Source organism: Bison bison, unplaced genomic scaffold, assembly GCF_000754665.1.
Source record: "Bison bison bison isolate TAMUID 2011002044 unplaced genomic scaffold, Bison_UMD1.0 scf7180017864182, whole genome shotgun sequence".
NCBI lineage: Eukaryota > Metazoa > Chordata > Mammalia > Artiodactyla > Bovidae > Bison > Bison bison.
In genome coordinates, this window is record NW_011494754.1 from 576,775 (window position 1) to 602,850 (window position 26,076).

Here is a 26,076-nt window from a genome sequence, read left to right on the forward strand (position 1 = left end):
TCTAATTTGCCTGACACAGTCACGGAGAGGAATAATGATATGCTGTTTCTGGAGGACTGCCAATGCAGTTCACTATGGTGGTGACATTATTTAAAAATTCATTCTAAAAAATTCACTTTCATTGATTTAACTCTACCAGTTGTGAATGTAATAATGAGTCTAGTACCAGGCTGACATTTTCTTTGTATCATAAGTAAGGCACCATTCTTGGACAGGAAAACTGAGGCATGGTGAGATCAAGGAACTGTTTGCACAAAGCCAAAGCACTTGGTATTAGTCCAGATTGCTAGTGCAAACAACCTTAGTAGGAGGTGTGTTCTTTGTCATTTGTTTTCCAGCCTTTAGGCAGCATTATTTGATTGCATATAATTAGGACAGTAATTACAAAATTACAATTATATTTAAGTAGGTTCAGTATTTCTGAATTCAGACTTTTTACTAATTTAGAGAAACTTTCTCTTAGGCAGCCTGATTTAATGCTTGACTTGATAACTGTTTTAAAGACTGTTTTACTACACTTCTTTAATGCAACAAGTCATACATCAAAGTTCAAGAGCTTCTCTATATGTGTCTATACACATTTATTACCATTCCAGGTACCATTAAAATTATAAAAGATACCTAAGTAAAAAGGCAATTTATTCAACAGAAACATTCTATGTATATTCATATCCTCTCTTCAGTGTTGATAACTGATAGGCTCAAATGTGAAGTCTGTCATTCTTGAAGATGATCTGAGTTTGCATATATATATGCAAATACATATATATGCTAATTTTAGAGCATCTGAAATGTGCATATAAATTCAGAATTAGAGATATAAAAATTTGAGCTTTTCTCTATTTTAAGCTCCACTGACATTCATATTTCTCGGGAGAAAAACATGATGACCTTAAAATAATCATCTGTAGTTGGCCTTTTTTTTTGGAATATTTTCTGACAGGCACCGAAAGTGTCAATGAACTGTTAAATTTCTTTTGAAGAATTCACATAGAGGTAGTAGAACCCAGATCTGGTGAAAAATGGGGAACATAGCACTGGGTTGCAGATTATTAGCCACAACCAAATATTTGTTGGCTATAGGCTGAATTATGCAAGAAGCAAGTGATACACTATAGGGATCTCAGAATAGGATGGCCTGTCCAAATAGGATACATTACAATGCATACAATGTCAAAACCAACTCTTTTCTTGAAGAAAATAGGACGTACTCTAATGAAGACATCACAGCTTATATTAAACGTAGAGAATGATATGAAATTCAAAAGATGCAATTACACATACTTCCAGGAAAAGAAAGCAAGCATTTTACCTGTCAAACCAATATTAAAATAGCCACATAATTAAAACATAATAATCATGATAAAATAGGCAGCATGCTTTGAGAACAATAGCTTCTGTTTGTTTCAGAGAGAAATGATTTAGGAAGGTGAGAAAGCTGTTTTAGCATAAACAAAGCTGCTCTTAAAATACTGAAAGAAAACTACACACTGTGGTTTAATAGAATTGCTCTGCTAATTGCATTTGTTAACCAAACTATTCAGAAAGCAGACTGCTATGCAATTCTCAGGGCTGAAGACAAGTGCTGGGAATCGGCACTAACAAAACAAGATTAAAATATTGTACGTCAGATTATTTTAACTGAAGGTCCTTTAAAAATTATGCTTTTGGTTCCTGTTCATAGCTCAAGAAATCTAGGCAGGAAAGCAAATCAAGATGGTCCTATTGAATTCCATCAAAATTTGACATAGCCCATCACAATGAGAGTTTTAAACCAAAGAGGTCATCAAAAAAAAAAAAAAAATTCAGAGAGAATTTCTTGCCTTTCTAGGATTTGGCTTTTCTCTGGCTTCATCTTATTTTTACTCTAACTCAAAACCTCACTATGATCAGTGTGGTACTGGCAGGTGGGCTCTCCATCCATGTGTTGTATGTATAAAGTGCTGTTGGTGGTCTCGAAAAATGAACGTTACATTGCGTGAAGGGTGCTTTGTTAACAACAAATGATTATAAGTCAACTGATGCAAGAGTTCAAATGTAAATTTCCAAAATCTAGCAACATCTAGGTAACCTTGGGTGTCCTTATCAAAAGAGACAATATAGAGCTTCTAATTTAATATAAATTCTCTTTCTTCAGAAAATGTCTTATTGTAATTTATATGATTTGAAGATAACAGATTTTCTTGAAAACATTAAAAAAATCTCTTGCAGAGAGAAGCTATGTAACTGTGTGACTATGAACACACCTACCATAGGAAACCCTTTAAAAATCAAGAAATAAGTCAGTTGTTTTCCTCTAGGGCAGGTGCTACCCAGCCCAAACAGAATGTTGCTTTCTTTATGCAGTGGGCCATGTCCTTAAAGCCACCCTGTCACCTGGCTAGTGTGTGCTGGGCCACCAGGCAAGTCAGAGGACATGGCTTATCTCACAGTATCTGGTCAAGAAGGCTGACTCCAATGCTGTTGCTGGTGGGAGCCTGGTAGATGCTTGCTCCGTTGTTCTTGATTTTAACTGTGTCAGAGAAAGTCCTCAAAGACAACAGTTCCTACTGAGAAGTCATAACTCACTGGGCTACTAAGCTATAAGGTAGATCAAAGGTTTGAGAATGGTTTAGCCTTTTTCAGTAAACGGAAATTATCCCTATTTTAAGTTCACTTCCACTGACCTGCCTTCTGGGATGCTTTCTGAAGAGGCAGTAAAGGGTGTGGGGTTATGGCTAAACTCCGGGCACTTTATCCCTGGAGCCACCTACCTTCATATGTTACCATCTGGTAAAGTATTACAGGGAGGGGGGGGAAAAAAGCCTATTCCAAGGGAAGAAATCCCTTAAAGAAGCTTCAGATATCAAAATATTTAATATTTCTTCTATGATACTAAAACTTCCTTTAAAAGACTTTAAGTCATATTTATAAAAACCTATTAACCAGGGAGATGATGAATACTTCGTCATAGAAAAACCATTTCCTGAGTCAGCAGTACTTATTCTAAAATTTCCCACTGGAGATAAAAGCTGATTTAAAATCCATTTCCTGGGACTGTCCTCACCTGAACAGAACTTTACAGGATGTATAGTGTCGAATGGAAGACAGTTATTGGGTAACTGTTGTAAAATGATATAAGAGGTTGAAAAGTAAATTGGTGTGTTTCCTTTCTTCCTATAGGGTTACAAAGTGTCCACTGAAAGATCACCTGTATCCTTTGCTAGAAGAGTAAAGAGAGAAAGGAAGAGACTAGGCGACATGACCCCAAATAGAAAAATCAACCTCCATGATCACAAAAATTTGAAAGGACAAGTCACCATAATCCAAAGTAACTTGGTCCTCCTCATAAGAATTTGTTTTTAGTTTTTTAAGTCAATACTTTTTGCCCCCCAATGGAAGGACCATCCTGCTGCCATTTAGAGAAAAAAAAGACCAACTGTATAAACAATCCCTGACCCAGTCCCAGGACAGAAGTTACTCAATTCAAGTTTGTTTTTGTTAGTGCCAGTTCATAAGCTCTGGGACAGTGAGCGATGATAAGTGAAGACTCTAACCATGTGTTGGCTGTGACTTCCTGCGCCCAATTGCATTCACTTCCTCTTCTGCAATGGTGGAGTACAGTTTTGAAGGTCTTTTCCCTCTACCGGAAGGCTTGCCACTGTCATGATCTGAATGCCTTTTGTAATAATCTCCTCTTTGCACTACTGAGGAAAAGGGATCCATTTTACCCTTTATAGTAGCAAATACATCAACGTGTTGACATTAATATTAAAAAATATTAATATTAAAACTTAAATATCAGCTTACCCACCCCACTTAAGATTCAAGGTACCTACAATGTTGGTCCTGAATAGATACACCATTATCTATAGAATTCAACAGCCAACATTATGGAAATGTCGTGCAAAATGAGGTGAGCTCCGAGTCTGCCCCCAAAATATAACTAACAAAAAGGCCCCCGCGTTACTATTTCAATTCCAAGATGGATTAACGAAATTCACATTCACTATGGAATAATCCAGAAGAAGCACAGCCGTTTACCTGATTCAGAAATGAGTTGGGCACGCTAGTCCAGAGGGAGGCACAGAACAAGGAAATGAAGTAACCAGCATGAATAATGTACAAGAAAGTAGGAATGGGAACAACAGGAAAAGAGGGCTCACAAGTGGCTCTCATTCCTGGGCCAGCTTAGTGGACAAGCTGAAAAATAAACTGAAATCAAAACATTACCACCTCTGAATTTACCAACTGTTCTGAGACCTCATGTATATTTTTGAGTCCAATTTCAGTTTCAAGCAACACCATCAGAATGATCTCAGGGATTATCCTGGATCCCAAACGGGAAAGCAGTGATTTCCATAGCTCTCCAGTCTTCAGCTGGGAAGATGGGGGGTGTGAACCATCCATAGTATTTGCTATTGGGAGAGTGGGGAAGGGATCAAGTATCTACCTGTGAAGCCCTGATATGTTTGAGAAGCAACACATTCACATTCCTAAATTCCTATAGAAAGAACACCTAATTTTCCCAAAGCAGCCAAGGACCTGCCTGTAGCATCCAGTATTTCACCCTCTTGGTTAATGCTAGAGGCTCCATGGACACACTCTTTAACTCAGGAGACTGGTGGGTTACTCTGGGCCTCGTCTTAGACATCTTAGAAAACATCATTTTTCAAAAACGTTAAGCAATTATTTCTTGTTCAGCCCTCAGCCCTTTTCTTTTCAATCCATCCATATTCCCAATTGCTTTTGACAAGACAAACATTCCTACTTACCCTCACTACTCCTCCATGCCTTCCCATTTCTCACCAACAAAATTCTTTCAGACATTTTTCAAAGCTTCCTTATAAGTAAAGACACAAAGACAGCAGTTGCAGAAAGGAACAAATGAGGGTAGGATGGGGAAGGGACTGTGCGGTTTGAGCAGGCAGTCACTCTGACCTGACACCACCGATTCCTCTTTCTAGACCAAGGCTTTCAAAGGCTGTGGCTCTAATACTGAATCCTGTATTTATTGATCACCCAGTGTGAAATGACTCTGTCAGCCATCATTCAATGGCTTTAGTTTCTCTGTTTGACAGACTGGTTTATCAGCTTTGGTCAAAAATCCCCACCTTCTTTAATTTATAGCCAGTAGGTGAGTGAAGTTTGTACACATCAAATAAATCTGCAGAATGGAGATAAGAAAGCAGGCTGTGCTATTTTTTATGAGACTCTCAATCAACAAAGACAGTACTCAGAAACACTTTCCATTAATTTCAACCCAAAAGAAAATGAGCCAAGGTAGGAAGATGTCACAATCAGAGCGATCAAAGAATTCTAAAGCATCAAACAATCTAAAATAAAACCAAGCAACCCCAAACCACGCTGAGAGCTATCTGGACATGGGCGACGATGGCTCCAGATAATTTCTTAATAGGTGGGGCTTAGAGTTGGCAATTAGACTTTATGATAGACAGACGTAACTGCACGTTGAACAGAATGGGAGAAGTGGAGAGAGACACGGTGGGGTGCAAAAGTCAGCCCAAACACACCTCGCCTCCACAGACAGCAATATTTGATCTGATTCTGGAAGAAAGCATTCAAGCCCTGGGATTATCTTGCTCTGCTCCCACCCCAGCAAGGTAAAAGAAACAGAAAAGACACAAACTGGTGTGACAGTGCTCTGAGAACATCCATGCAGGTGACACTTCTGAGAATGAGGATCATCTGACTTCACGACCACGCAAGCTAACCATCCACCAGGTCTCCCAAGCCTGTGTGAGCCACTCCTGAACCATAGTGACAGCAACTGACCACCAGGCGGAGCTCTTCTGAGAAATAGTGGAACCTATAAACCTACAGGTAGCGCCAGTCACAAAACAATGTTGTTGGCACTCCTAATACACGAGGGGTCAGTTCAGGAGCATCTAGAGATTACTATTACCAAGACCTTTGGGCTGAGTGACTCAGTTACACTTTTGCTCTTTGTATACAGTCTTTAACACCCAGTGTCACCACCAATGTTGAATCAAGTCTGCTCTGGTTCCAAAATGTAATCCAAGGGATGCTGACTGACAGACTCTAACCAAGATGAATTCCTTTCTCTAGAAATGACTCTCCTTGGGGAGAGCTAATGCAGAGAAAAAAATATCTTACCTTCCCGGGAAAAGGTCCTGGGACTGGGCTGCGGGCTGCCCTGGCCATCTCTCTCTTTGTCTGAAGGAACTTTTTTCAAGACGGGAGGAAGAAGAGCGACTTTAGGAGAACCCGGACTGGATGGAGAGTCTGGGATGTCCTCTGTGGAGACACAAAGACACCCATCAAACTGGATTCCTAAAGCATAAGCTGGGTTAGTCTTTAAATACAAATGACTAATAATCTTTTTAAAAACATCATAGTTTTTCTGGCCAAAAATTAGTTTCATAGCCCAGTGAAGTAACAAAAAATAGAAAGAAAAAACTTACAAAGAGTTAAAAATCTACAGATATGAATATACCTTGCAGACCGAATTTCCGTTTCAGAATTTCAGTGAGCTGATATTTGAAAATTAGACTGTAGGTGTAAGACTAAATACTCCTTCTGCCTCAAAGGCCATTTGATTTTCTTAAAATAAGTGATGGTTATAACCCACTGACTTTACCTGCTCTCAAATCCAGTACAGTGGTCACCATATGTATATAATATAGATTTGTACTTTCAGGAGTAGGGGTGCATGTACCTACATATACTTACTGAGATCAGTTAGAATAACTTAAAATCATGGACTCTGAAGACCAGAAAGGACTGTTGTGAACACTGTACAACTGGAGAGATTAAATGACCTGCTAAGATAAAAAGATGGCAAAACAGCTCGTCTGTTTTTTTCTGAAGGCTGTCCTGTTTCAGTCTAATTGAAAGGAAAAACTGAATTGCACTCCCTTTCTCTGCTCTGTCACCGGCAAGGTTAATTCTCGGTGTGGGTGTGTGTGTACACACGGACAGTGGGGGCTGTGTGCCTCTGTTGGTGTGCCCATAGTTTGCCCAGCCCTGTTCTAAACCCTAAATATTTCACAGGATATCGGATAAAAACAGATGAAAACGGATAAAAAGCAACTTACACTTTCCCTAATTATGGCTTTCATCCTTAACCTGTGGCTTTCTCGAGGGTCTGAGCACCTGGACTCAGCCTGCAGAAAGCTACAGCGAGCACCGCCAGGGGGCGAGCACCACACAGGGGTGCTTTCACCATCCTGCCTTCGACCCACAGCCCTGAGTGCAAGGACGGTCCCTGAGTGGGTGACCTGGGTGCTGAATGAAGGAGCCCTTCAGCCGCGGTCACTTTAGCAGGATTCTCATGGCCCTCTCCTGCAGACACCTCCCCCTCCCCAGTCATGTTCACCAGACGCCCTGGAAACCATGTGTGGAGGTCCAGGCCCTCCAGCTTGGGAAGCCACCTGGTCATAGTGTTACTTCCCAATCGGCAAAAACCAGTCCTTACCAGGCCGCGAGGCAGTTCTTGGTTTCTGCGGAATGGTGGGCCGTGCCGCCAGGTTGGGTTTGGGGGCCTGCAGGAGGGGCTTCGGGCTGGTGGGCCTGTTGGAAAAGCTCCGGGGCTTGGAGACCGCCTCCGCCTTGAGGTCGGCTTTGGCATTCTTTTCTGGGGTTCCCAAACCGAAACGGTTCTCTGGATGCACTTTAGGCACTAAAATGAAAACGGGCACAAAAAGCACACTTTACTGTAAAAGTCAAAGGTGAAAGAAACCAATCCTTTAGAGACTTCTATAGCTGTTTATAATTTCTCAGCTATTTTAATAGAAGTATAGTTGCCTTACAATATTTGTTTCATGTGTCCAACATAGTAATTCAATATTTTTATAGACTATATTCCTTATAATGTAGTTATAAAATACTGGCTATATTCCCTGTGCTGTACATTATAGCCTGTATCTTATTTTGTACCTGGCAGGCTGTATCTCTTAATCCCCTTCCCCTGTTTTGCCCCTCCCTCCCAGCCCCTCCCCAGTGGTAACCCTTAGTTTGTTTTCTGTATCTGTCACCAAAGGTATTTTAGAACAGAAACACGCTATTCTGGCATGTTTTCAGAATCAAAACATGCTGGTGGAAAACTACGATTCTTGGTAGAAAAACAGTGAACTCAATGGCACTCTTCTGATCACTTCTGACTATTCCACGGATGACAAGCCTCATGTTTAACAGGGTACATGCCCATAGGGGCATACAGGGGCAAGAGCAGGTCTCAACGCATTTGAAGCACTCAGATCTTCCTTAGATCTGGCACAAGGTACAGTATAACCAACCGTAGGCACCTCTGTTCTGGATGACACTCTGGAGTTGGGCTGCAGGCTCTGGGAGAGGAGGACTGTGTCCCAAACCTCACGTTTAGTGAGAACCACTCCAGGAGCATCATCTCCTGCTGCCTTAATTTATCCAGATAACAAGGAAATATAAACTGGCTGAACATGAGTTACAGTCTCTTTCCTTATTAAAGTTCAACACAAGAATGTCAAACAGCAAAATGAGGTAATTAACAAGTTACTCTCCAGTTTCCATCTAAGGTCTCTTACTCTCTTACTACACCTAAAAAGTCAAAGGGACAAAGGATGTTGAATATTCATGGATGTTCAAGCTGAGAGAAAAGAGCATTCCCTCATGTCAATTAAAAGGACTCCCTGCTATATACTATATGTGGCTTATTTTTAAAAACATCAGCAAAACAGACTCATGGATACAGGAAACAAGCAGGTGGTTACCAGAGGGGTAGAGGGGTGAGGGAGATTAAGAGGCACAAACTTCTGGAGACAAAATAAGTGTACCACAGGGATGAAGTGTACAGCCTGGGGAAGGAATACAGTCACTAATACTGTAATAACTTCATATGGTGACAAATGGTAACTAGACTTGCATGATGATCACTTTGTAATAGAAATATCAAATCTCCATGGTGTGTACCTGGAGCTAACTCGGTGTTCTAAGTCAATTACACTCCAATAATAATTGATTTCATCAGCCATGTCCCCTCTCTTTTTCCCTCCCCAAATGCCCCCCGTTTAGGAGTTCTTCTCAAGGAAATCTCTTTCCCTTTGTGGAATCAGGAAAGGTGCCTTGTCCAGGTGCTAAGTTATTGTGGTGGGAATGAGCCCCTAAGTGGAGCTGGGCCAGGTGAAGGGCTGTGGTCTTCTAGGGAAAGTCAAGGTCCATTCTTGCTCTCCATCTTTATTTCCCTTCTGTCAATCACATGCGACTCCTGGGACCAGAAGGTAATAGTTTGTCCTAAGTGGGTGATGGCAGTGGCCTGACTTACCAGCCCCACCTCCATCCAACCGTTCTGTGCTGCTCAAGGTCAGGCTGGAAGAATCCTGGGAGACAGCATCGTTCCCAAGTTTCTAAAAAATTCAAGCACCCCATCGCAAAAGTGCATAGTTATGTAAAGTGTCAAGAGAAAGAACAAAGCACATCATAAGTAGCAACAAATAATGGCTCCTTAACTCTCCTGCCGTGACACTGACTGTGCCTGACTTCGTCTCCCTGAGGCTCTGCTGCTGAGACAAAACTACAGGAAACGCTAGATGGCGCTTTAAGATCATTGGTGTATGTTTTGGGCAACTTAAATCCTAAGAATTTTGTCACTTGGAGCCCATCTATTTATCAAATCCAAAGCACAAGGGAAAAAACTCTCCAGCACTTCTCATCTTTCTACCAAAAGACAGCTATATTCATCGATGGAAACAGTATAAAATAAACAGCTCATTAGTCAAAACAGCACATTCCTTGTTGTAAAGAAAGCCTATAAAACAGACTAAAATAGTAAACATTTCCATGGGCATCTGACTCATCAAAGATGTGGTCACAGTATTTACTCAGAATTCTGGCCAGTGAAGGCCGCATCGTGCCTCCCTTTGTTGAGTTAACAGAATATAGTTTTATCCCAACTCTCTTCTGAGAGCTAATGAGTGAGTTAGGAGGGATCTGTAAATAGAAAATTGCTAGAGAACAGTGGTGGTGCTGGTGGAAGAACTATGATGAACAGCTGTAAAATCATGTGGGATGCAGGATTTAATGAAACAATCAGTATCTTTAGAAGTAATATAAAACAAGCCCTCTGTGTCCTGGTATAACCACTTACTTTCTGAAAATCAAGAGTTCATCAAGATGAACTGTTTTATTCTGATACTTTAAATAAAGTTGGAGAACCCAGTTTTATAAACATAAAAGAGCTCAAGATAGTGCACAGACACCAAAACCTGAGTTTTTCCTGAGGGCAGGAAAAATATAGAGGTTAAAAAAGGGAAGAAAAATAAATACACAACTTATACCTTTAAAAGAGGTTCAGAAATAAGTAATGCAGATTTGGGGGTACTCAGTTCAGTTCAGTCACTCAGTTGTGTCCAACTCTTTGCGACCCCATGGACTACAGCACGCCAGGCTTCCCTGTCCATCACCAATTCTAGGAACCTACTCAAACTCATGTCCATCGCGTTGGGGGTACTCAGCAGTTTTTAATGATAAAATGTCTTCATAGCAACACAACATATCTCCATAGTCAAATATTCAATTAATTCCAATAATACTTTGCCTTTTAAACCTTGAATTTAGCAAGGAACTTTCAGGTTTGGAAAAGGACATAAACTCTGAAAATAACTGAAAAACAGATCTCCCTGGTTAGAACTAGAATCTGGTTTCAATCATTTTATTTGCCTCCGTCAGTTGTCCTATCTCCAGTGACCCTTGGGTCTCCATTTGGATTCAACAGTCTTTCCCCAGAGTGGAGCACGTCCTTGGCACAGCTGTCACGTGTTTCTGTGACAGGCACAGGAGCCCCTGAGCAGGTGAGACATGGCCCTGCAGCCACTGCCCGACCTTCCAAGGCTGAGGCTCTTCAGGAGCGCGTGACCCTAGTGCTGGTGGAAAAACATGGCCAGGTCCTGTCTGTGCTCTGCGTCCTTTAGGAAAGAGCCATTTGTTTGGGGATTTTTATTTAATTCAGGCTGTTTTCCTGTACCTGTCTTGCCCATAAAAACGGCGTGAAGACAAAAATGACAAAGGCAACCAAGTCAAAAGAGACCCTCTCCCTTACCTTCAGTGAGCAAGCAGCCTTGGCTTTCATCTCCTGCTTGGCTTTCATCTCCGCCAGCAGCCCACTGCCCATCATCTGGACCCCGTACCTTCGCCCTCCCTGTGGGCTGCCCTTGCTGTCACTCCGGTCCACCTTCCCCACGTCTTCCCCTTGACTTTCTTCTAAGGAGTCGGGTGTTTTGATCTCCTCCACCCGATCAGCACTGCCATTGTGCTCGGCTGGCTTTGTGTCCTTCCTGGGGGCGTCCACAGCTGGACTTCTGACTCCCGCCTTGGGGGAGGAGAGTTCTTCTGCTGTCAAGACTGTTGAAGACCGCTCAGGTTTGTTCCGGGGTTTGATTAAATTGAGAAAGCCAGTTTTCCGAAAGTCACGTTTTTTCTTCTCATCTCCTCCTTCACTAAGCTCGTGGGACTCTGAGCCCCTCGCTGACCATCGCCTATAATTCAAAAGAAAATCCTGTTGGGTGTACTGTAATTAAAGCTTCAGCAACAGTCACTCAAAATAGAAATAAGGAGATGGCTGCTTATATAGCAACAATTTTGAAACATTTTAAAAAGCTGACTTGGAAATTGGAAGGTTGACTATCATCATATCCACAGGTGAGGAACCTGAGGCACATAAAAATTAAGAATGAGAATCTGAAGGTATCATTGGGAGGACTGAGAGCAGAGGTGAGTTTTTTATGTTTAAATGCTCTAGTCAAGTGCCTCTCCACTAGTAAGAACTTTTAGAAAAGGTAGATCCACTCATGGCATAGATGAGTGACTGCCTTATTTAATTTGGAGGGCACTGGAAAGGCCCAGATTTTCCCTTAAGCACGTGTAATCCCTCCACAATCATTAGATAACATCTGAAATCTCAGCCTAAGTGGGATCCATGATCCAGATCCTTGCTTAAATGTAAAAATAAATTATAAAAATAAAAAGCACTATTCAAAACCAAAAGAAATGTAATACCACGGAAAGAGGGAATGACATGAAAAAGCAGCTGGTGATCTTTGGGAGAAGTTTGTCAGAATATTCTGAACATCCTGAAACCTGGGAAATGGATGGGGAGAAAGTAAATGATTTGGGCTGAATGGCAAGTATCATGAGAGCTTTTCACTAAGAGCTGGAAGGTACCCATGTATCTCCTCTGAGTCCCCAGGAAAATGCCAGCAGGAGAATTTTTTTAAAAAAGAAAAAAGGCCTAAGCACCAGAGAGGAGAAAAAGCAAAAACAATAGTTGGGAAGCCAAAACAGTTAGGAGTAGAAACTGACTTCATAAATCTGGGAAAGCTGACCCCTGAAGTATTAGTTGGGAAGGCCCAGAAGCAAATGGATTTCAGGTGAAGGGACACAGAACGTGCCATCCCATAATATGCTTGTGGCATAGCATTATTTTAGGCTGGTTACTTTTAAGGAACAGCAGACACAGGGGAAATTTCTCTTCTGTAAGAGAAATATACATTTATACAGAAAATCACCATGTTGTAAGGGGGTATTCCTCTCCATACTAGGAGAAGCAGGATAACTGGATCCCTAGAAATTTATCAACAGAGAAGGACCAGGACTCACACCTGCATAACAACCTTACCCCTTGTTTACCTGGTTCACAATAACATCCCCTAACAGTCTCTCTTCCGTCTTTAGCTGAAGATGGTATGTAGGGTGGTGCTGTGGGCCATTTCAGGGAGTTAGTGTTCCTGGGTATCCCCCATGTATACAAGAGGTATATGTGTTAATATAACCCATGAAACAAGAATAATCGAAAAATTTGATAGCGGAAATGGGAAACTCAAGGTTGGAAGATAAGACTGAGAAAATCTCCCAGAAAGTTGAGGGGAGGAGGGGTAAGAAAAAGATGAAGAAATACAAGAGAAACAGTTTTTCTTTTTTAAATACTAGCGGATAAAGAGAAGAAATACAATTTGAATAATAGAAGTTTAAGTAAAAGAATATAGAGAAAAAGGAAGCAAAGAAATTATGAAAAATAATTCAAGAAAAATTCCAGAATCAAGGAACACAAATTTCCAAATTGAAATGGCTCATGAGTGCCTAACAAATGGGTTTTAACAAAACAAGATAAAAAAACCCACATAGAACATATCACCATAAGATGTCAACATACTAAGAACAGAGAGAAGATCCCAGATACTTTCTGAGAAGCAGAAAAACAAGCAACAAAGGATGAGGGCTCAAGATGACACTGGATTCTTAGAGCAACATTAGAAGCGAGAGGATAAGGGGACCAGGTTTTCAAAATTCTAAAGAAAGATGGATTCCAATCTAAAGTTCTGTAGCTGTCACAGTATTAACCAAAATGCAAGACATATGAGTTTCAGAAACTCACCTCCTGTACTTCCTTCTTCAGCAAGTAACCAGAGATGCTGCTGCCCCAGAACAAGAGTGAAGTAAGGAAGAGGATGACCCAGCCAAAGGAAACGGGAAAGACACAGGAATGAGTGAGGAGAAACCCCCAACAGATGGCAAAGTCGGGACCCCAGGAGGACAGCAGGGGACCAGACCTAAAGGCCAGGCTGGAGTGGTCAGACAGTAGTGAAGTATGTGCCCAGGAAGATGAAACTGAGAAGATGTGAGGAGATTGAGAGAACATTCATACCTTTACAGAGATTTAGAAGGCATGTCAGTGACAGGTATACGGAAAACTAAGCAAATTCAAAAGGGGACAATTATTAACTCCAGGGAAAATAAAAAGTTGGAAAGGCAATATAATCACTGCATATTGTATAACTCAGCTCTGAACATTTACATGCTTATAATGAAGTAAACATGAAATACTAATGTAGCCAACAATTATGACACAGTTGCTGCTAAGTCGCTTCAGTCGTGTCTGACTGTGCGACCCCATAGACGGCAACCCACAAGGCTCCCCCGTCCCTGGGATTCTCCAGGCAAGAACAGTGGAGTGGGTTGCCATTTCCTTCTCCAATGCATGAAAGTGAAAAGTGAAAGTGAAGTTGCGCAGTCGTGTCCGACTCTTTGAGACCCCATGGACTGCAGCCCACCAGGCTCCTCCATCCATGGGATTTTCCAGGCAAGAGTACTGGAGAGGATGACACAGTTAACTAAGATGAAAAATGTGATAGCGGAAATGGAAAACTCAAGGTTGGAAGATAAAACTGAGAAAATCTCAGAGTTGAGGCAGGGAGGGGTAAGAAAAAGATGAAAAAATAGAAGTGTATGTGTGTTTGCCTGCAAGCGTTTGGTGGACAGTAGGGTCAGACTGTACTCTAGGAGCTACATTATCATCCTCTATAGTAAGAAGCCACTAGTTATGGTCACTATTTGAAAAATAAATAGCAACAACAAAAAAGTTATTATGAAATATGGAAACAAACAGCTAAAAGAATAGGAATTAATTGCCTCTGGGGAGTAGGGAAAGAAACAAGGTTTTTTTTTCTCTCTTTTTTATAAAACACCTTAAAACACCTCTGACATTTTAAACTACAAGGAGCATGTTGAACTTCGATTTTCAAACTTCCTTCATACTACTTGATGGTTTGACCTATGCCTGGACCTCTACATAGCAAACTGACAATGATCTGTTTTTATGTAACAAAAAGAAATGAAACAAATCACAACTTCTAATAAATTCCATCATTATTTGATGAAATTTGATGCACCTAGTTCTATTTGTGTACTAGAACATGAAGAGAATCCTCCTAAAGCAGTGTCTTTGTAGAAAGTGGGGTTTACACCTTATAAAGTTTGCCCAACTTTCACTGGGCTTATTAGAGGAGGAGGCGACTTTAAGGGCAGAGGAGATCCCCCCGGCAGTGACGACACATACGATCCGAGTTGAATGTGCACAGACCGCTCCACTAATTCAACATCGAAAGTTTGGGACGAGGAGAGCCTACAGTATTATCTGTTTATACAGATACAGGCCAAGATTGTCTTGATTCATTCAACCAAGAGTGACTGAGGGCAGATTATACATTATGGGCTTTGTCAGACACGAAGTTATAATGAGAAATCAGACCCAGGCGTTTGTTGGTGAAGGACAGTATTCTATAGGAAGAAAAGATTTGAAAACAGATCATTAAGAGGGATTTCCCCATTTGGCTCAGTTTATGTTGGTACTTCCTGAACCTTTTGCATTAAGACTATGTTCATCCATTCCCCACAATATAAAAAAGAAAAACAAAAAAACCCTCAGGGGATTATGTTGCTCTAACAGATGTATGCGGAAGATGAAAAGAAAAAAGTATCAAGTCAGCAATAGACAAAGGGTTGTTAATTGGGGAGGAGAGGAAATGAGGCAGGGAAAAGCTTCAAAGAATAAATGATATTTACATTGGATCTTGAAGGAGAGAATAGAATTTTCCCCAGTATGGCAAGCTTCAAGGCCAGTGTCAAAGGAGATAAATAATTGGGTCCTAAAGCTTATAACATTCAGTAAGTTATACTGTTATGGATATAAAAATTTAACTTGCTCCCACCTCGCCATCCTGCAAAGGCAAGATAAGGCACATCAATCTATAGAATGGACCAGTTTTCCTTCCCTGTGCCCGGCCTGCCCACCCTCCACTTATCAGGATGGTTTAAATTAGTTCCTGGATTTGATATCTCAGGTGAAGAACATTTCACCAACACAAATCCTTATTCAGTACTTGGGAGTGGATCTGCATTTAGTTGGAGATTAAATAACTTGGTACAAGTCATGCTTAAAGGCTTGAGTGTTTCAAGTTAAGCTGTTAATAAAAGTACCACTGAGTTGACTTCTAAGGAAAGTCTGTCTTGGTAATAAGAAAATTCAGACAGAACTTTTCAGAGGCTAAATCTGAAGCCTCTTTACTAATTCTGTTGTCGTTCTGACTCTGGTAAAGCTGTGCTACTCAGCAATGAATGATGTGTGCTCCCAGACATATCAAATTATAAACACGGGGAATTTAAAAATACAGTTGACCTCTGAATAATGAGGGAGTTAATTCACAGTCAGTCCTCAGTATCCGAGTTTGTCCACATCCACAGATGCAACCAGCCAGGGCCTGTGTAGTATCGAAGTATCTACTATTGAAACAAATCCACAAATAAGTGGACCCAAGCCATTCAAACCTGCATTGTTCAAGGGTCCACTGTAAGTAATTTCAGCCTGCCAAACGTATCTCATTGTCTGAGATACATCCAGATGAATGTAATAAAGCCCTAAAAGGAAAAAAAAAAAAAAACCCTTGGGGAGATACATTTTGTGGTCTGATTTAGATATTACAGTGGTTCTTCAACATGAGTGTGTCTCAGTATACCCTGGAGGGCTTATTAAAACACAGGTTGTCAGCCCCCACCTCTAGTTTCTCATTCAGTAGGTCTGGGCTACAGGTTTGAGAATTCACGTTTCTAACAAGTTCCCAGTTGATGGTGGTCTTGCAAACCACCAGAAAAGTAAACCCTCTGTCAAATGTCTATCTTATATACTTATGAAATAAGAGCCTTAGTACATACTAAGTTTAAAATTATCACTGTTAGTAATTTAAATGTGAATTAAATGGTGTGATTAGTGAAATGACTCTGAACTCACTTGGAATCCATTTTGGTCACCTTCTTGGTGAAAAATTCATCTACACCTTCATCCACTCTCCCCATAAGACCGTTCTGCTCACCATCTTGGGAGACTATGCTGGTAGCACAGCCCTGCAAACCAAACAGGTGTGATATTAATTTACATTCAATATGTATCACTAGATTTAAGACACACAAAGGCCATGGCAAGGACACAACTGATGGAGATAGGGCCCTATAGTCTACCGGAATAGAAGTCAAATGTAGAAATGAAGGTAGAAAGAAACCAAAGTGAGAAATGCACTATAAACACAAAACCTGCTGAAGGACTGAGGCTGAGTAGTGCTGTCTTGGAAGCAGCTTGGAACCTAACAGGCTGTGAAGAGTCGTGTGTTCTTGAAGCACAGGAAGGCATTGCAGGCACATTGGTAAGGCAGGAGAATGCATGAAAAAATGACACGCTGTTTTGAGAACAGTAATAATTCCAGTGACCAGGGGCCTGAGGCTTATAGACAGAGTAAACTGCTGAGTATAAACCCTAGCAGATACTGAAAGCGGCCACTCCAAACACACCCACCCACACACACACACACTTGCTTCCTCTTTCTTGCTGAAAGAACTCTGATTTCAAGACGTGAATACTTAAACAGTACTTCTATCTCCTTGCCTGTGACTGGTGTGATATACTTCTGGCCAGTGAGATATAAGGGGGTTCATGGGCAGGTTTTCCTGCAGAAGAAGGGATGTATTTTTTTCTACATGGTTATGAGAGAGGATGTGACGTCTGAGCCATGGCAATCACCTGGAGTTCAAGAGGAATTGAGCCTGAGGATAAAAGCCACCATGCTGAGGATGACAGAGCAGAACAGTGGAAGCTATGCTTATGCTGTGCTGAATAAACCCGTCCCAGACCCCGAGACTTTTGGATTTCTTGTTGAGTGAGAAAATAAGTATTTCTCATGGCTTAAGTCATTTCCAGTTCAGCATCTCTCAGATCTCTCATTCATAAATGAATACTTTCCAACTAATAATACAAGGTCTGACAGTGAACACCCTTGAATCCTATATTAAAAAGCGTGGAATTTATTTTGCAGGTGAGAGGGAGCCCTGAAGAAGTGTCATGACCCAACCTGTTTTGGTCAGATAATTCTGGGGCAACATGAAGGCTATATTGGAAAAGGCGATATATTGGAGAATAGAATAAATTCTATTCAAGAACACAGTGAAAGACTTCTGTGATTGTTTAGTCTAATCTGGAGGGAGGTGTGGGACTAAGTAGTAGGGAATTGAGAAAGAAAGAAAAAGACATTGCCTAAGATGAGGCTGAAGTTTCTAGGCTGGGTAGATGACAGCATGATTCTAGGGAACATAGTTCAGAGATCTGATTTGAGGAAGAAGATGATGCATGTAATCTCAGGCAGTGTTGTTTGAGGTGCTGTGGAAATCCAGGGGCAGGTGCCTAAAGCTTGAGTCTCAGGAAAGAAGCTCGTGAGGAGCTATAAAGTCATTCAGCACTCTAGCATTTGTCTTTGAATGGACAACTCAGTGAATTCAATAACATGCTTGGTTTTGTGTCTGCGAAAGTGTATTAATATTTCACACAGATAGGTTGTGGGCCATTGAGAAAGAGCATGTATCTTGCCCATTCTCTTGGGCACAGGACAGATTCCCATGTGGTTGCGATATCTGGTCTGGATATCTTGCCACAGAGTGGTGGGAAAACTCCTTTCTGTGATCTTGATTTGCAAGTCTCAAGCTGCCTCTAGGGAAGCTGGCTCTTGTCTGCACAGGCATTGTTTTAAAAAAAAAAGACCCATGATTAGCTTTAAACAACCATCCGTTCCGTTCACTGGCAAGGTCCATTATGGAAACGAGCTGTGTGTTTGAGTTCACGATTGTAAAATGCTGAAAAGTGAGCAGATAACAGGTAACAGACCAAGAACCCTGTGAAATGTGAAAACAATTATACCTTTCGTCTGAATGGTACTTAATAGTGGAGCCAGGCTTTCCTGTGCATTGCAGGAGAGCAGAGAAACAGCCAAGTTCAATAATGCAGTTATGGAGGGAAAGCAGCTCATTGAATAACTTCTGTTTTGATTACAAAAGACAAAGTAGCACAGAGCTAGCTTGGATGTAACTTCTCCTTTTGTAAAAGAAGACTGGAATTTCTACAGTGATAATCGCTCCCTAAGTTTGCACAGTGCTTGATCATTTACTGTTGTCTTTATACCTACCCTTTGAACTGAAAAGGAAACATAGTCTTATCCTGCCTTGTGGTTAGTCCCAGATCAAACCATGGCTCAGAGTGTGAGGGGCTCCTGTTTAGGTCACCCGAGTGATGGATGACAAGGGTACAACCCCAGAATACATGCTCGTAACCTAGGGCATCCTTCCACAACACCCTCACTTCCCCTCAGAGGCTGCCTCTCAAATTCCTCTCCCCATTTTGAGGGGGAAAAGCAGTTTTTTTACAAGTATAATTTCTCCTTTCAGCCCTTTTCTTTTTTCCTGCTTTGAAACAATTCACAGCTAGCACAGAAGGTCTCTGGGGACATGAACAATCAACAGGTTTCGGAGATGGAGGCAGGCTGAGCTCAACAAGCAGTCTGCTTTCCCATCTTGCAGGACCAGCCAGTTTTTGCAGAACCTTAGAGACCCCAGGTCCAACTCTATCATTTTAGAAATAAAGAGACTACGAGCAGAGAGATTGAGAAGTCCAGTATCACTGGGAGACCTTGAGCAAGATGCAGCTGAAAATGCACCTGTTAAAAGTAAGAGGTGTCAGCAGCCTGCAAGAAGAGCAGCAGAAACACTGAGGACTGAAATGACAGGCGGCTCCTCAGAGGGGTTCAAGGCCAAACACACCTGCGGCCTTAGCTCAATTGCCAGCAGAATGAAAGGGAAGGACATATAGACATCAGAAGTTCTCAAAATTCCATTTGATTTTGGTCTTTTCTGTCAAGGATTATAAATTTCAGACTAAAAAGGGGAGCAGAGCTGGTGGGAAGGGAGTGCAGAAAACTTTATCCCTGCGCTGGTTGGAACCCACTGCATCTGTGCTCAGAGGAAGGATTTTGCAAATAAAATCACAAGTGGTTGTTGTTGGTGTCTGAGAAAGAAAGAGGGCAGATTTCTCATCACCTGTGTATATATAAGTAAATGCTAAAAGGATAACTTGTGAATGCTTAGAAGATAAGCCGGTGATTATGAAGACTAAAGACAATTCAGACCACCCTCTGTTCTCCCTTTGCCTGGATTATTAAGATGAATGCACCAGGGCAACACCGGAGGAGATGCGCCTGGATTTTGACAAGGCAGCTGTCAGATCTCTCCTAATGTCTCCACAGGCCGGATGGAGAGAGATGGGCAGGAAGCAAGAACAATTAGGTACATTAGTGACTCTGAACAAAAAACCCAAAGAGTGCTAATTAGTGAGTTGAATAATCATGAAATCTTATACACATGTATTAGACAGTAAGAAACATGAAAAGAGCCAAGCAATCAAGCCAGGAAAAGGGGAATCCAAAAGGAAGTAAAATAAATTTAAAAAAACAAAAACAAAAATTAATGAACTTGAGAGGAATAATAAAGCTAATTCTTTGAAAAAGACTCCTAGATGGTAGGGAATCTGCCTGCTATGCAGGAGACCAGGGTTCAAGCCCTGGGTTGGGAAGATCCCTGAAGAAGCGAATGGCAATCCATTCCAATATTCTTGCCTGGAGAATTCCATGGGTCACAAAGAGTTGGACATGACTGAGTGACTATCACTTTCACTTTTAGTAAATGAGACCTTGCAAAATTAGGATAGAAGCATTAAAATATATTAGAAATGAAATAAATTGGGACAGAGCTATTGATACAAAAGAGATTAAAGACTCATAAGAATTCTAGAAACAACTAAGTGGACAATATCCTAGAAAAATAGAAATTACCAAAATGGTATCAAGGAGAATTAGGTAATCTGAATAGATCTGATGAAATAAAATTCATATATTTTGGTAAGGCAAGAAAAATTTAAACATAAAATTCTTCTCTGCCCATTTGGACTTTCTCTCTCCCCTCCAGAGTGTATTATGAATCTACCTTAATCAGACCTACTTAGGAGATAATCTTATAAGGGATCAGGATGGCCCACTTCTCTTTGCACATGCAGGCCTGGATTGTGTGAACTGTCAGTACATCATCTGACATATAACCCTTTGTCTCAAAAACTTATGTAACTGTGTTCTGACCTCTAACGGCAGAACAGTCCTGAAAGACTGTCTGTCTCCCAGGTTATAATCCTCAGGTTGCTGCAAATAAAATTTTCCACTTCTTTGTTAGATTGACTGTTGATTAATTTTTTTGTCAACAGATCTGTAACAAAAGAAATCAAATCCCTAGTTTAAAAAAAAAAAAAATCCACCAATGAGCATTACGTGCACTCGTAACACATCAGGCCCAGGTGGCTTTCCAGGAGAGGAACAGAAAATCTATATGGCATGCAAACTCTGCTCCAGAAACAGGAGAGGAGAAAAAGGAGAAAGGTCCTCAACTAACTTTATGAAGATAGTTGTGATGTAGTGATCTATAACAACAAATACATACTTCATCTTCATCCCTATTTCTGGCCAGACCTCTTACACCCTTGGAATTTCCTGATGAGAGCCATAAAGGTGCTTTGATTACATTAATGAAGTGACTTTGGAACCACCTAAAGATGGGGGTTGATATCCAGGAGACCCAACCACATGATTAGAGGGTTGAACTTTCAGTCCCAGCCCCTGAACTTTAGGGAGCTGAGAAGGTCTGGAAGTTTAATCATTGCCAATGACCAGTGATTTAATCAATTATGACTGAATAATGAAGTCTCCCTTAAATCCCCCAACGGACAAGGTTGGGAGAGCTGCCGGGTGAATGAATATATGGAGATGCAGGGAATGTGACATGCTGGAGAGGATGTGGAAGTGCTGAGCCCCTCCTTGACATCTCTCCCTAAGCCTGCTGTTCTTGAGTTACATCCTTTTATAATAAATGGGTAATTCAGTATGTAATGTGTATGTTAACTGCTATAACAAATTAATCATACCCAAGAAGGATCGTGGGAATCTCTGATTTACATCCCATTAGTCAATATGGGCAACAACTGCCAACTAAGATTGTTTCTGGCCCTGTGGTTCTATAGGAATTAAGCCATTAGCCACTGCAGTCACTGCCCTTCAACACACCCTGAAAGGAGTTCAGGGTGCAAATCAGGAATGAGACTCTGTGATTCAGAAAAATTGGCAGAATAGGACTTCAGACCAATATTTTCGAGAAAATTTTCTCAACCTAATTTCATGCATCTTCCCATACTTAGAAAAGTACTGAAATCATTAAGATATCTGCACCTCATGAACAGCAGCAACCTTCTACTGCTGCTGACGTCTGCCACCTCTATGAGCAGTTTTCTGAGAGGCTGTCCCCAGGCTATAGTCCTCAGTAAGACTCCAAAGAGAACTGAAACTCACAGGTCTCACGCTGTGGGTTTTCATTTCAGTTGACAGTATCCTTTATAATAAACCAGTAATAGTAAGCAAAATCTCCTCTTGAGTTCTGTGAGCCATTCTAGCAAATTATCTAAGCAAAGGAAGGGAGCATGGAAACCCCCCATGAAGTTACAGTTTGTCAGAAGTATAGGAGACAACCTGGGACTGGTATCTGAAGTTAGGGTACCCCCGAGCCCTTGACTTGAGGAGTCAAAATTGAACTGACCTGTAGACAGCCAGTTGTGTCCAGAGAGCTGAAGAATTAATCAGTGTAGGAGGGAAAAACCCACACATTCAGAATTAGAAATGTTCAAATTAAGAACAGCCTCCATACTTGGGCTTTGAGAATTCTGATACCCAGAAAAGCCCACTGGGGCATTAGGCATCAAGGACAAGCTCTAGAAAAGCTAAGATTGACTTAGGGTGGGCTGGGGCTACCTAGTCTGTCCAAACAAAACCAAAACAACACCAATATTAAATGACTGCTGCTGCTAAATGCTGCAACCTTCTCACCCTCCACTGGAAGATGCAGGTGCTGGGGCCTGTGTGGCAGCTTCGCAGAATTCAATGTGAAAGCGCTTTGAAAATCGCACTCTGTGCATCCAAGGGAGAGCAAACTGTACACTCGCTAAGCCTCTGGGAAGAGGCGAGATCTGTTCAGACCCAGGACCGTAATCCGTTATCTGAGGACAACATGCGTCCCTAGGATGGAGCACCCTGGGGTGTGCTGACCCTATGAATCCTAGCTTTCCTGTGGACAAGGTCAAGATCTCTCTAGAATAGACCTGAGTACATTCCTCCACCAAAACTCTGCCACCACTCTCTTCCCTTCCCTCTTTCTCATTTCTCAAATGACTAAAAGAAAAAACATTCTCTTTCCCAGAGTCACCGACTTAAGGGGAAAGTTAGCCCTTGTGTCACATATATGTTGTACTGCTAATGACTCTCCACAAGGAAAGAGCCAGAGGAACCACTTATTCCATAACCAAGTAGAATGTGGCGTGTGTGGTGTGTCTTTTCCCTATCTGAAAAGGCTTTTCCCTTGTTTAAAAAGAGAGAGAGAGAGTAGTTTATTCCTCAAAGAATATGTAATAGTGCACTAAGAAGTAAGTTGGAAAAGAAAACAATTCACTAAAATTTGTTTTTCTGAAACCATGTCAAGCTATTCAGAATCAAATGAGAGAGCAACCAAATACGAGCACCCTGGATCTGATATGAGCAAATGCCTGACCACTCAGATAACTGGTTGTGACTTTTCTCCATTTACGACTCCAGTCACCCTCCTGTCATCCAATGAGTACTGAATGCCTGCTATGTTCTAAACTCATGCTAAGTGCTCAACACACAACTACAGATGATAAACCACACACTTCCCACATGGAACTTACACACAAGGAGGAGGCTATGCTTACAGTGTGCAAACACTGTACAGCGAGGGCTGTAACAGAGTAAAAGCGTCAGGCACTGGGGGAGCGGGGCCTCCATGGACAGTTGCTCAGGCTGTGCACTGTGCACAGCCAGCATATGAGAACAGCTTTCTGCAGAGTCGTGCACCCCCACCTGTGTGCGAGTACAGAGGTGGAGACAGGGAGGGAGAAGTTGTGCCTCATTGGAGGTCTGCAGGATGAGTAGTTATCCATCCAGGAGCTAAGGGTGGGGGGATGAGGGAATGGGAAGAGAGGAAGCCATGACCAAAAGGCTGTATCACTAGAGGTCTGAAACACAGGATGAGAGCGAGGGCTACAGGGATGACAAGGAGGAAGGGGAGGAGCAGGTGGCGCTGACGGCAGGGAGATGGTGGTCAGGATCATATCCAGGTTTCTAGCTTGTTCACCAGTGATGCTCCTTGTGGAGCAGGGCAGGTTCATAGAGAAAGGCTCCTAGTTTTGAGTTTGTTGAACGTGAGTTGTTCTGGGACATTCAAGTTCAGGAGGCAGGTGAATATCTGAAGCTAGAGTTCAGCAGAGGGGGCAGGAGTCAACAACAAGGAGACCAAAGCCATGGGTTCAGATGGCATCACCCAGACAAATAATATGCTCACAGGCTAGGCAGAGGGAAGCAGCAAAGGCATCACTGGAGAGGTGAATAGAAAAGAGAGTGATGCTCAGAGGCCCTGAAGGATGGAGCTTTCCGGGTCAAGTAACTGCTGCAATGTCAAGCATGCTGACAGCTGCCAAGGGTCCACAGGATTAGGTCAAGAGTGACCTTTAGCAGGGCAGTTTGAGGGTGGAGAGGTACAGAGTGCAGACTTTGGTGGGTTGCAGAGTGATGGCAAGGTGAGGAAGAAGCACCACAGGCATAGACCAATTTTTCCAAGGAGTCTGTCTGCAAAGGAGAGAAGAGACTAACCAGAGAGAGACATGGGGTCAATTGCATTAAGCCTCATTAGCACAAACAGTTCCATCGTCCCCTGAGTAAAGAGCAGGGTATTGAGAGGCATGCCACTCACATGGTCCTCCCAGCTTGTGGGTTATCAAAAGCCAGGGGGCCAGAGGAGGCCAGAACACAGAGGTGGAGGAGTATATGGGGCCCTCCAAAATCAAACACAAGCAATTTTTAATCACAAATGAATTCTTCAGTACTTATTTTCCATCTTTTCATACCCATACACTATACAACTCCTTAGAGTAGCCTGTTTATTATACCCACATGATTGATACTTTCATAAAGATTTCAAGGGGGCAACTTTGTTCGAAAGGGTTGAAAACTTTCCAGCATTCTCTTTTCTGAAAATGTTGAGCACCAAGTGAGGTATTTTGCGTGAATCTCACACATACGTAGAGGTTCTAATGTCCTTACCTACAAGCTTTCACATATACAAGGCACTTTTATAAGACTCTGCAGTTTTCCCTGGAGGGGACAGGGAGGGGCCACCAGCCCACCTACCGCTGGGTGCGTGGACTGCTGCTTCTTAGCCCGTTTTGGTCTTAACTTGGTAAAGTGCTCCAGCTTCCTTCCTTCCTCGGAGGGCAAGTCAGAGATAAACCCTGAGCTCCGCTTCTCTTGTCGGATGGATGGAAAAGGCGGGTCTTCGATATGAATGGGCACTTCTTCTAGGGCTTTATCTAGATCAAATTCCATTTCTAAAAGAAAGTAAAGCCTCAGGCTGAAGATTACTGCATGGAGATGGATAAAAATTTGCTAAAAGTAATTTTAAGTCTATCAGGGAATAGCAAACACCCATTCACAAATCACTTAACCCTCTTCACTTAGAGCATCCCTGCAAAGTACCCTTGAAGTGGTCCAGGGTCCTTGCTGAGGGTGTTTCATAGTTACAAGAAAATGACTGACAAAATGGAATACTCACCAAAAGCCCTGGAAACAGGCCGCAGCATTCGGCTGTGGATGGTCTTCCTTTTGGATTTAGGAGTCATCTACCAATAAAATAAAGAAAGTACTTAGACACTTTTCCCAGAAAACTTGACCTCCAAACTTTAGAAACATCTGGCAGGTATAGGGCGGGGTAGGAATATTAGGGACCAATCGTTTTAAGCTCAGTATTTTACTTTTTAGAGGACGGCTGGTGACCTCTGACAACCTGACTACAAAGACTAAGCTGAGACATTTCTAAATGTTTGTCATTTTCTCAAATGATATACAGCCCACTTCTTCTTTCCCCCAGGCCTAATCAGTTAAATGCTATTTTTATGGCTAAAAAGAACAATGAACAGTATAAATATAACTCCCAGCTTCACATGAGGATGTTAAAACGGATACAATGAATAAGAAGGAAAGACTGTAAAAATCAGTTGCTAAAAATTGAAAGCATGATCATTCACTGTTCATTATCACAGCAATAGCAATATGAGCAACATCGGACTCTGTCATTTTAATGATCTAAGTTATTTAACTGCTTCGTTTCACATTTCTCCCCCCAAAATTTTGATCTTTATATTATGGGTAAAGACCATAAAGACCAACGAAAGTTGCCATGTCTGTATCTGCTGCCACTTCTCATCTTTGATCCTGCTTGTTCTTTAAAAAAGAGAGACTAAAATCCAAACCATGGCTGAAATTTATTAAGAGCCTGTTT

General features: G+C 41.7%; 1 protein-coding gene across 3 annotated transcripts in view; it reads right to left on the bottom strand.

The window, feature by feature from the left end:
• The window catches only part of LRRC16A (leucine rich repeat containing 16A), a 307,036-nt gene that overhangs the window by 3,158 nt on the left and 277,802 nt on the right, over positions 1 to 26,076 (bottom strand). The window contains exons 30-37 of one of the 3 annotated variants that reach the window (XM_010843458.1): positions 25,351 to 25,417; positions 24,930 to 25,126; positions 16,556 to 16,668; positions 11,036 to 11,471; positions 9,263 to 9,344; positions 7,439 to 7,642; positions 6,118 to 6,258; positions 3,537 to 3,683 (exon numbers count right to left, since the gene is read on the bottom strand). In XM_010843458.1, the coding sequence (XP_010841760.1) occupies positions 3,537 to 3,683; positions 6,118 to 6,258; positions 7,439 to 7,642; positions 9,263 to 9,344; positions 11,036 to 11,471; positions 16,556 to 16,668; positions 24,930 to 25,126; positions 25,351 to 25,417 (1,387 nt within the window). Of the gene's footprint in view, positions 1 to 3,536; positions 3,687 to 6,117; positions 6,259 to 7,438; positions 7,643 to 9,262; positions 9,345 to 11,035; positions 11,472 to 16,555; positions 16,669 to 24,929; positions 25,127 to 25,350; positions 25,418 to 26,076 lie in introns of all 3 variants that reach the window. The other 2 variants (XM_010843457.1, XM_010843459.1) reach the window with 2 other exon arrangements.